This window comes from Crinia signifera, chromosome 7 (assembly GCF_055691185.1).
Source record: "Crinia signifera chromosome 7, ASM5569118v1, whole genome shotgun sequence".
In the NCBI taxonomy this organism is placed as follows: Eukaryota; Metazoa; Chordata; class Amphibia; order Anura; family Myobatrachidae; genus Crinia; species Crinia signifera.
Window position 1 is genome coordinate 149,923,136 of NC_139223.1, and position 12,421 is coordinate 149,935,556.

Genomic DNA, 12,421 nt, shown 5'->3' on the forward strand with positions numbered 1-12,421 from the left:
TAACACCCTGCCTGAGCGGAGGGTCTCCTGTGGTTGGTAATTTTATGTAATTTGTGTGCAGAGGGTCGTTATGAAGGTTTAAGTCATAGGGTGAGGGAAGGTCATGGTAAGGTGGCAGGCTACGGTTCTGAGAACCTAGCGTTGGCGAAAGTACCTGCGGGCCAGCCAAAGTGTGGCGCCAGGATGCGGAGGCACCCAATAAAGGGGGTGCAGATCTCCAAAGGCTTGAGTCGGGGTGGGGGCAAGTTGGGGGCCCAGGTCGGTTACCGGTTTCAGTTGCGAGAAAGGGTCCATGGGCCCCCCCCCCACGGTCGGCTTGATTCAGTTACGTTCGAGGGCTGGTGGACCGCAGTGCTTTCTTTGCCACCTAAGTGATTAAGATTATATTGGTAATCACTTGGCGCTCAGAGCCAAAGAGGGTAAGGGAGGGTCTGAGGCCTTCTTGGCGCACGCGGATGAGTCCCCACTCACGGTATACCAATTTAAAACCCTGTTTAAGCGATGTGTAGGAATTGATGCATAGCTAACACCCTACCCGAGCAGAGGGTCTCCTGTGGTTTCAAAATTTTATGTGAATTGTGTGCAGTGGGTTGTTATTGAATATTTGAGTCATAGGGTGAGGGAAGGTCACGGTAAGGTGGCGGGCTGCGGTTCTGGGAACCTAGCGTTGGCGGAAGTACCTGCGGGCCAGCCAAAGTGTGGCGCCAGGAAGCGGAGGCACCCAAAAAGGGGGTGCAGATCTCCAAAGGCCTGGCGTCGGGGGGGGGCAAGTTGGGGACCCAGGTCGGTTACCGGTTTCAGTTGCGAGAAAGGGTCCATGGGCAACCCCCCACGGTCGGCTTGATTCAGTTACGTTCGAGGGCTGGTGGACCGCAGTGCTTTCTTTGCCACATAAGCGATTACGATTATATTGTAATCTGATTAATAAATGTGACCTTTAATTCGCCATAAACAAATGACTCTGTTTTGGTTATTTCAGGAGAAAGGGGAGCAGAGGGAAAGGGAAGGGGTGGGAGGGAGGATGTTTAAAGGGGTGGGGTTTCTTAGTCTCTTTAAGGGTAAAAGTATGGCGGGAGCATCAGACGCTCAGAGGTTTAATAGGAGCGAGAGGCGACTAGCCGGGAGAGACCGTAAACTATTAGGCTGTGCTCCCAAAGCCAGGAGGTGTGCCCTATCATATTGCTGGGGTTAGGTAGGAGGCAAGTAGATAGTAAGGAAGAGAAAGGAGGAGGAAAGAAGGGGGAAGGTAGGAGAGGGCTATAGGGTGCAGGCCCCTCCCCAGGGGGCGTATACCCATACTTAAGCACAGGACAGGTAAAGGGGGAGGGTCAGAAAGTGCAGCAGGTGAGGCAGAAAGGATTGTCCCACCCACCCACCCTTGGACGAAGAAGGAGGAACATCCAAGAAGGATCTGTTTACAGCAAACTTCGTTTTAACAGGGCGCGGAAGTACCTGCGGGCCAGCCAAAGTGTGGCGCCAGGAAGCGGAGGCACCCAAAAAGGGGGTGCAGATCTCCAAAGGCCTGGCGTCGGGGGGGGGCAAGTTGGGGACCCAGGTCGGTTACCGGTTTCAGTTGCGAGAAAGGGTCCATGGGCAACCCCCCACGGTCGGCTTGATTCAGTTACGTTCGAGGGCTGGTGGACCGCAGTGCTTTCTTTGCCACATAAGCGATTACGATTATATTGTAATCTGATTAATAAATGTGACCTTTAATTCGCCATAAACAAATGACTCTGTTTTGGTTATTTCAGGAGAAAGGGGAGCAGAGGGAAAGGGAAGGGGTGGGAGGGAGGATGTTTAAAGGGGTGGGGTTTCTTAGTCTCTTTAAGGGTAAAAGTATGGCGGGAGCATCAGACGCTCAGAGGTTTACAACTGCCAGTCACAAGCACATTGGGGCAGATGTATTAAGCCTTAACAAGAGATAAATGCAAGAGTGATAAGGAGAGATAAATGTCCAGCCAATCAGCTCCTTACTGACTTTTTTCAAACACAGCCTGTAACATGGTAGTTGGCAGGTGATTGGCTGGACGTTTATCTCTCCTTATCACCCTTGCATTTATCTCTTGTTAAGGCTTAATACATCTGCCCCAGTATGTCTTAAATAATAACAGATGATAGGAATGTACATGCGTTACAAAGGAGTTCATCTTATCCTGAATCAACTTAATATAATAAAGACACAGAAAGTAAATCCAGAGATGGATACTTGGCCCAAGGCATTAGTATTGCACAGCTTACTCCATCTGTAGATCTGGTGTACTTTCACCTCAAATGATAATTAGTCAATGCATCTATCGGAATGAGAACACTATTTACAATATCATTTCTATAGAATCAGGGGTATAAGTATCATGTGTGCAGACCACCTTAGGAAAGGAGTTGAGCGCTTTCTGGGAGTGAACTTGGTGCCTACTTCATGATTGTATGCAATTGTAGGAGGCATCTGTAGGAGACAGACACCTCCTGTTTGTACTTGCCAGATCGGAGTGCTGCACCTGATGGCACAGCCTCGGATCACCATCAACACCATCTTCGGTTTGCCATGGTTTCAGGCATGGATGATGCAGACCCTGGACCTATTGTGCTTCAAAACCATGTCAACATTTTGAAGAATGGTGCCCGGTGCCATCCCCTCTCTACCCCTTAAATGCTACAGCATAACAATCATGCTGTGGCTGACAGGGGGCTGTGAACGATATTGCAAGAGCTGTTTGGGGATCTGAGCAGATCCCTAACAGTGTATTTGTACATAAAACCATACCTCCCAACTTTGAGGAATCAGGACGAAGGACGTTCACATGTGCGCGAAAGCTCCCCTAAAATGTTGGGGGAGTGGCCTAGCTAAAGGGGCATGGTCTACACTCACAATGCTCCCGCGAGGCCACGCTCCCATTTTCCCTGCTGTGGGGCATGTCTATTCATGGGCAACAGGGGGGACTCCCAACTGCCCCTCCCCCTGCTGCGGGACGCGGGATCGCGGGGGATTTCACAGGGAAAATGGGACAGGTGGGAGGTATGTAAAACCATTGAGTTTGTATTCATATTTAAATTAGGCTCTTTTGTACTGTTTAATACTATGAAAAATCTTGGACAGGCATGTCCAAACTATGGCCCTCCAGCTGTTGTGAAACTAAAAGTCCCATCATTCCTTGCCACAGTTATGCTATTAGGGAATGCTAAAACTATGGCAAGGCATGCTGGGATATGTAGTTTCACAACATCTGGAGGGCCACAGTTTGGACATGCCTGCTCTATGAAGACCATTTGCTATAGAATTTGTTAAAACATTCATTGAGATAGCTAGTGACCTCCTCCCAGCGATAGTTGTGCCGCATGCATGACATCATTTCAATGTGCAGTGGGTACAGGGCAGCCAGTTATTGCTGTGATGACTACAGCATCCTGTCCCTGTAATTCTAGCACAAATGGAGGATTTAGTAGAATATCCCAAATGTTAGTCCACTCCTATACGTAGTATGGGATCCGCAAGTCACCATTTACGGATTCAGTATTGAATCCCGGCGGTCGGGATCCCGGCGTTCAGAATCCCGACTCCGGAATCCCGACAGCCGAAATGCCGACAAGGGGGGGACGTGGATCGCCCCCCCTTGCGGGCTCGCTGCGCTCGCCACGCAGCGGGCCCGGTGCCTCGCTACGCTCGGCACACTAATTTATTCTCCCTCCAGGGGTGTCGTGGACACCCACGGAGGGAGAATGTGTTGGCATTTCGGCGGTCCGGATTCCGGCGTCGGGATTCTGAACGCCGGGATCCCGACCGCTGGGATTGTAACTGCATCCCCCATTTACAATGTTGACATTCACAATGTAAGCAGTGATGAAATGGACATGTTTAAAATGTCAATAAAAGTCAATATCATCGACATACAGTAGCGTACACAAAATGCCAAAATTGTACTGCTTTCACATTGCCTAAACGTTTAAGACCCGGTATTTTGAAAATGTATTTAAAATGGTATATTACTGTTTTAAACCCCTTTCACAATGCACATAAATACCAGGTCTCAAGCAGGTTTGCAGTGTGAAAGCAGCTCAGGACTGACAGTAGCTACGAGACAGCGCAGTGCATATTTAATGAGCGGGTCACCCTCATTACATACGTGCATATGAATGAGCCGCTCATTACATATGTGCATAGATACATAATTAGCGGGTCCCAATAATTCAATATTCACTGCGCTGAAAGCCAGCTCAGTGCTCACTGCTGCCTGAGTCCTAAATACCGGTTTAGAGCCATTCACACTGCATAAAAACCGTCTCTGAACCATGTAGGACTCTGCTTTTTACCCGTTTGCAAGTACTGGTTATATGTAACCGTTAAATGCAGACTGGTGCTTTCACACTGCAGCTCTAACCATTTTAAAAGGCTAAAAAAATTGGCAATATACCGGTTAAGAGCTGCAGTGTGAAAGGGGTATTGGAAATGTTTACACTGTCATGATGTCAACATCCATTAGGGTTAGTGTTAGGGAAGAGTTATGGTTACCAATAAGTTAAGGGATAGAACTACAAAAGAAAACATATATCGACAGTGTGGGATTGGATTATAAAACAATTAAATGGATAAGAACCTGGTTGCAGGATAGGAAACAGACAGTTGTAGTAAATGGAGTGCATTCTATGGAGGGACATGTTACCAGTGGAGTACCCCAGGGATCTGTACTTGGACCAGTGCTCTTTAATATCTTTGTTAGTGACCTTGCAAATGGAATTGAAGGGAAAGTATGCCTTTTTTCAGATGACACAAAGATATGCAACAGAGTAGACACACCAGGAGGGGTAAATCAAATGACTGATGATCTAAGTAAACTTGAAAATTGGTCAAGAGAATGGCAACTACAGTTTAATGCTAAAAAATGCAAAATATGCACTTGGGATTTAAAAACCCAAAGGCTCAATATAGTATCAAGGGTACTATAATGGAAACTACTGAGGAGGAAAGAGATCTAGGAGTCACTATTTCAAGTGACTTAAAGGCAGGTAGGCAATGTAACAAAGCAATGAGGAAGGCTAATCAGATGCTTGGTTGCATAGGGAGAGGAATAAGTAGAAAAAAAGATGTAATAATGCCACTTTATAGGTCATTGGTACGGCCTCATCTGGAATACTGTGTCCAGGTCTGGTGCATGGCCTACATCACAAAAATTACCTGGAAAGACTAAAAGATCTTAACATGTATAGTTTGGAGCAGAGAAGGGAAAGGGGGGACATGATAGAAATCTTCAAATATATCAAGGGTTTTAACATGGTACAGGAGGGAAATTTTCTTCAAAGGAAAAGAAGTAATAGAACACGAGGACATGCACTGAAACTGGAGGGAGCTAGGTTCAGGGGAAATGTTAGAAAGAATTACTTCACAGAAAGGGTAGTGGATAAGTGGAATAGGCTCCCATCAGAGGTGGTAGAGGCTAAGACAGTAGAACAATTTAAACATGCTTGGGATAGGCATATGAATATCCTTACAAAGAAATAAGGATTAAAAAGTGTTGCAATTACCTGAAGGGTAAAAAAAGGGGCAGACTAGATGGGCCAAATGGTTCTTATCTGCCGTCAAATTCTATGTTTCTATGTTTCTATGACATTCATCAAAGTTGATCTAATATCAATGTTGAATCTTGACATGGTCAAGGTCAATATTATGAACATGTCGGCAAATCCATGTCAACACACTATGACCAAGCTGACATTCTATCTCCTTAGACAACTCATGGCCATGGGGATCCTTAAGGGTGAAGGATTTGAGCAATGAAGCAAATGTGAAGCAAAATTGTAAAACCCTTGGAGTTGGATGTAAGTAAAATGCTACCTGCGGGAAATACTGCAATTTCGGGAGTAGTATAAGTTAAATGTCTTAGTAACAATGCTGGAGAGCATCACATGTTCACTAATTTTAGCTCCCCATTAATATTAGCCAACAGTTATGTCATCTGCGTCCTTTCTCCGGCTTTGATACTTTCCTGGTGATGTCACATAATACATAACCATGCTGGGCTTTCCTTGCAGCCCCGGCCAGTCTGTTTCCTGCTACCCTCACCTCGGAACCTGCCCTGCTGCCAATCAATGCTAAACCGTCTGCCAAGCATCCATGGGACCACAACTTCTGGTGCTAAATGATGCTACGGTCATACCTTGTGCACAAAGTGTAACAGGTTTGCCGTTCAGACAGGACACAGCAGGCAGTTTTCAGTATTTGTGCATGTATTTAATGACATACAAGCCACAAATCCACTTTACAGCAAACCAGGCATCTCCAAAGTATGGCCTTCCAGCTGTTGTGAAACTACAAGTCCCATCATGGCTTGCCACAGTTTTCCTATTAGAGAATGCTGAAACTATGGCAAGGCATGCTGGGATGTGTAATTTCACAACAGCTGGAGGTTCACCGTTCGGACGTGCCTAATATAAACAAAGGTTTGTCCATTCAGTGCTTCATTTTAGCCATTTCCTACAGTTCAAATTCTTAGATTGTATACTCTTATGACACTCGTTATTTACCATTACGGATTCTTGTGTATGGCAGATAACTTGTCTGTGATATCTCTGACCTGCTGCAGTTATGAATGAATCTATAAAAAGCAATGCCGGTGTAAGGATCTCGGTGCCCTAGGCAAGACTTCAACATACTGCCCCCCAACCCCACACTGCCCATGGCCACACAAATCGTCTTAGTGGGACCCGCTTGTGAGGAAAGAGCCTGCACATATAAGTGGCTAAAAATTGACAGATTTCCAAACTGCGCCAAGAGCAGCTATAAGGAGACCAACAAAAACATTTATGTGGCTGCCTGCACATATGCAGCATGCTGCAGTTGAAAAGGATGACAGGACGACCGAATTTCAAGTAGAACACATACATTTGAATGTACAGATGGGGCATGGCTCATCTTTGCAGGGGATGGCGATGGCGACGCCAGCAGCCATCCTCCGCCAGCCACCATCAGTGTAGCGAGAAGGGGACACGCGCACACGAGAGGCGCGCGTCCTCTTCCGACGGCGCTTCCAGGGCTTCCCCCGGGTCACCGCCGCCTGCCCGCACCCCCCCCCCCTGATCCTGTCCGTCTCCCTGAAGCGGAGACGGACAGGGTTCCCGTCACCCCGCCGACGGAGATTGAGACGCATGCGCGTCTCAGTCAGATGGCGAGCCGGGCTGCTGGCGGATCGCCAGCGTTGACTTTCTGACGATTCGCCAGCAAAGAAGAGCCCGGCCCCATCTGTATATGTTCACACAGTGCGGCTTCTACTTGAAATCCTGTTGTGCAACTGGTCGGACCCTGTGCAGCAGCATCCTGCACAAAGGCTTATGGGTGAAGCAAAGAGGCTCCCTTTAGCCACAGGACACCACAAAATGCTACGCGTGGCCCTAGCCTTAAGTACAACAAGGATGTCTTTCTCATAGGCGCCCTTCATTTTGCTATAGGCGCACCGGTGGTACCCTCCCAGATCCTGGCACCCTAGGCAGCTGCCTAAAGGCATACTTGCCTACCTGACCCTCTCCATGAGGGATAAAATGCTCTGTTCCTGGACATCCCTGGTAATGTATGATTGCCATCACCTGTGGGGAGCTAGTTCATTGATAAGAAAGACGTTTCACCACAGGTGATGGCAATCATACATTACCAGGGATGTCCAGGAACAGAGCATTTTATCCCTCATGGAGAGGGTCAGGTAGGCAAGTATGTATAAATGTTGTGTCCTATGTGTTAGTACTATACAGGGTAACCAAATATTTGGTAATATAATCTTTTTGAGACAGCCAGGAAGAATAAACGAGCACAGATTGTACTCACCCTCTTGCAACTGTATAAATAGGTATCTTAAAAATGATCAGCACTGCGTACAACAACTAGAACATCATATTTACCCAAACAACCAGATAAGCCGCAAATAAATGGCCCTATTGTAATGGCCAAATCGAATTAAAATGGATTAAAGCAAAAACAGCATTTTATTTCTTGAAATGACATTTACAAAAGTGTAGCCTGGACCGCTTGGCACAAAGAATGACTGAAGAGGCAGCCTTCAGCAGAAATGTTCTTTTTCCAATAAGCTACACTTATGAATACTTGACAATAATTATAGATGTCTGTGACTCAGAAAACAAGGTCTTTTCTCAGGCTGTTACATGGGAATAATCAGCTGTGCCAGGACTGATTAATTGACTGATTTAGAAAGCATGGGGATATTGTTTCTCTGCAAAGTACATGGTAATTTACTATGTTTTGCACCCACACAAAAGTACCTTTGGTACAGATGCAATTATTTCGAAACCACTGTGAGCTACAATAGCTATTACCTTACCTATGGAAAAGGCTAAGCATACAGTGCATAAGGCATATCTGCAACAAGATGGAAGTGGCCTGCACTCTGACAGCAGTGGCAATGCAGGCTATGTGCAATAAATCTGTGCGCATCTGATACAATAGATGTATCTAACAGAACATCAATCCTACAGGGATTTAAATACTACATTGGATCAATCACTGAGTATAAATAAATAAATGGCTACATACAGTAAATAAACAAAAAAGCATAAATAAATAAATGTATGGCTACATAAATAAACAAATAACAATAAACAAATGCAGATATAAATAAATACATGCATAAATAGATTACTAAATAAACTAGCACAGAAGTACCATCATTGTCAAACACAGAAACCATCCAATGAATAGGCTAATCAATGACTTGTACGATTATTAATGCCTGAGGTGTCAACAAAGGACATACAGTATATATATATAACACAGTGTGATATACAGCAGAGTCTCGCCATACACCCTGCTATTTGCAATGTACTGTTCTGCTGTGCCAGTGAGAAAACCTTGCCTGCATGTCATTATTCCTGTATAGAATATAATTGCGCCTTACGTCTCACTGAGCCAATCTATATCTGTATAATCATTACACTAAGATCCTCGCAGGTGCCCTTGATACAATGAATTGCAAGCTCCCACTGCTAGATGATACAGTGCCAGTCTCAGATCACAGAAGACTGCTGCTCTGCTATATCCATTCATTCAGCAGCAGGAAGCCCCCATTATAGACTATGCTCAGCCCAGTGTATGGAGGAAGGAGAGGTAGGGACTCATATGCATATTTATCACAGGGAGCATCCGTATTGAGGTGCAGGAGAGGAGGGGAGGGGGTGGGGGTACCTTACCGTTGGCAGTAGTGGCTCCATCTGTGCCCCTTGGTCTTTAATTTCCATGGCTGGATGTGGATGTCCTACCCGGCTCTGCAATGAGCTGTCTCCGCAGTGCCTTCAGTGTTACAGCTTAGTATTCGTGTCAGGTAGCTGTGGAGCAGGAGGGAATTACACAGTACAAGTCATACAGCCGTCACATGGCTCCTGCTCTGGGTGCAGGCTGTGAGTGTGAGTGAGGTGCTGCACTGTAATGCTGGTGCCCTATCCCTGCTACCCACTGCTGCCACTGCCTGTCAGCAGTCACATGGGGCAGTGCTGTGTAAGTGGGGGAGTTACATAGGGGAAACAGTAAGTGCCACCAATTCTGCCTCTTATTCGCTTTGCTTAGTCCTATTAGTTGTATATACTGTAGCACAGCCACCTAGTTATACTGTAGCACCCCCTAACAATTATACTGTAGCACACCCACCTTGTTATGATGTAGCACACCCACCTAGTTATACTGTAGCACACCCTAAAAATTATACTGTAGCACACCCACCTTGTTATACTGTAGCACACCCACCTTGTTATACTGTACCACACCCACCTTGTTATACTGTACCACACCCACCTAGTTATTGAAGCTGTGTCCTCATAACATTAGGGGCTGGTTTACTAACATTGTTTGCTAAAATAACGTCAGAATTAATGTTTTAACACCCATTTCACATTATTTTAGGGACACATGAATGTATTTAAGGGCTATTAGAGCAGATTACATGACAAACTGCCCCAGGCCTTTCATTATTGTTAAACAATTCCTATTTCCAATACTTGTATAGTGGGAAATACCATCTGGCCGAAGTCACAAAAAAAGGACTAAGTAAAACGGGAACCAGACTAGACCCCAGAATGCTGGACCACACATCAAACTCTGCATACCTGAGATTGTAGTGTGGGTTTGCCTTTCAGGGGGTGTCCTGTCTGGGGGATGCCTGTGATAACTTTCACCAGGGCTATAGGGAAGTGGAGATTACAGCCTCCCTGTATGGTCTGGACCGTTCCGGTTGTTATTATATTTCCGGACCATCCAGGGTAGGCTTTATTCTCGCCCAGTGGCGTAACTAGTGCAAGGCAGCCCCCGCCACCGCTTGGGGGAGTGGGGGCTGCGTGGGCGCACTGACTGATCTATAATGCCACAGTGTGCTGCCTGCCACGGCAATACCGGGTGCTGCGCGGGCACAATGCGGACGCGGACTCGGAAACCCGCCCCCGGCTCCAGTCTCCGGGTCACCAGCATGATCCTGCATGCCGCTGACCAGCATTTAACCCCGCCCGCCTGCCATCAATGAAAGCACAACTCGCTGTCCCGGCCCCCGCACGCACCCCTGTCACTCACTTGACTGCACAGGGGACACAGGAAAGGAAACGCACGGCCAGGCGCGCCGTGTACGTCATACTAACTCATCACCTCTCTGGCGGCCGGGACTCTGGAGCAGCAGTGCGAGCATGAAGAGTAGACTGCGCACATGGTACCGTGAGGAGTGAGGTGAGGCACAGTGAGGGAGGACTGTCACCCAGTGGCGTGAGGTTAGTGATTGGTGAGGCACTGGCTTGGTGGAGCCAGCGCCGACATGCCACCTGCATGGCCCCAGTCTCCATGGCATTCCCCATTAAACTGCTTCCTCACATTCCATCTGCATGCCCCAGTCTCCCTGGCATTCCCCATTAAACTGCTTCCTCACATTCCATCTGCATGCCCCAGTCTCCCTGGCTTTCCCCACATGCCACCTACATGGCCCAGTCTCCAATGCTTTCCCCGCATGCCACCTGCATGCCCCAGGCTCCCTGGCTTTCCCCACATACCACCTGCATGCAGGATTCTCCCAGGCTTTCCCCACATGCCACCTACATGGCCCAGTCTCCAGGGCTTTCCACACATGCCACCTGCATGCCCCAGTCTCCCTGGCTTTCCCCACATGCCACCTGCATGCCCCAGTCTCCCTGGCTTTCCCCACATGCCACCTGCATGCCCCAGTCTCCCTGGCTTTCCCCACATGCAACCTGCATGCCCCAGTCTACCTGGCTTTCCCCACATGCCACCTGCATGCCCCAGTCTCCCTGGCTTTCCCCACATGCCACCTGCATGCCCCAGTCTCCCTGGCTTTCCACACATGCCACCTGCATGCCCCAGTCTCCCTGGCTTTCCACACATGCCACCAGCATGCCCCAGTCTCCATGGCTATATATATATACCACAAGAAATTCCACACTCCTCCCAAAAATGGGAGAGGGGGGGCGCCAGAATTTTTTTTGGCAGGGGGGAGCAACATTTCTAGTTACGCCACTGTTCTCGCCCTCATTTTCTCCGTGGTGACAGGTGTCACAGGCAGCCCCACCGGACAGTATGCCCCCAAACAGGCAACTCCCAGACACTACAAGCTCCGGAATGACAGAGATTGATGATTGGAGCCAATTCGATCTGGCATTCTGGTGTCCTGTCCGGTCCCGGTTTTTACCCGTACCCCCAAAAACAACTGCAGTGAGCCCTGTGATATTAATGCCAGCTTTAACTCTTAAATCTCTCCTCCCCCCTCTCCTGTCCCTCCCTCCTCTCTCTCCTCTCCTTCTCTCTCTCTCACCCTCTCTCCCTTTTCTCTTTCATCCATCCTGGTGACACAGCTCAACCATGGAATGTAGGAGGGTCCAAAGGAGCCAGGCACCTATGCTAAAGCGTTCAGAGTGGCAGGTTCCCCCCCACCCCTCTGCATCCCAGCATTCCCCCAGTTCATTTTAGGTGCCCACCGGAGTGAGTACCATACCTCCCAACAGTCCCGATTTTATCGGGACAGTCCCGATTGTCAGGGCCTGTCCCGCTGTCCCACCCGCGGGCGGCAGTGTCCCGCGGTGTGGGGGGGCTGTTGGGAGTCCCCCCTGTCAGCTGCTAAGCAGCGGGGAATAAACGCTGTGCGCATGCGCACAGCGTCTATTCCCGCAGCCAGGGGGCTGGGGGCATGGCTAGAGGCTCGCAGAGCCTCTGGGTCATGCCCCCATAGCGGCAAAATGGGGGCGTGGCCTCGCGGAAGAGCCGCGAGCATAGGCCACGCACCAAATTAGGCCACGCCCCCGAAAATTTCAGCAGCAGCGTCCCACCTGCTGGACGGCCAGAGTTGGGAGGTATGGGGTACTATGCTGAAGGCTGCTGAAGCAGCCATGCGTTAGAGTAGCTAGGGGGTTTGTTTTTTTTATTAATATTTCACCTTAGTTAGTGCAA

At 48.2% G+C, this 12,421-nt stretch overlaps 1 protein-coding gene across 3 annotated transcripts in view; it reads right to left on the reverse strand.

The window, feature by feature from the left end:
- Nucleotides 1-9,449, reverse strand: part of SLC4A10 (solute carrier family 4 member 10) — a 293,099-nt gene extending 283,650 nt beyond the window's left edge. For 2 of the 3 annotated variants that reach the window (XM_083153947.1, XM_083153946.1), the window contains exon 1: nucleotides 9,181-9,449. In XM_083153947.1, the coding sequence (XP_083010073.1) occupies nucleotides 9,181-9,228 (48 nt within the window). In that variant the 5' untranslated portion in view covers nucleotides 9,229-9,449. The remainder of the gene's footprint in view (nucleotides 1-9,180) is intronic. The other variant, XM_083153949.1, reaches the window with a different exon arrangement.
- Nucleotides 9,450-12,421: the final 2,972 nt, after the last annotated feature.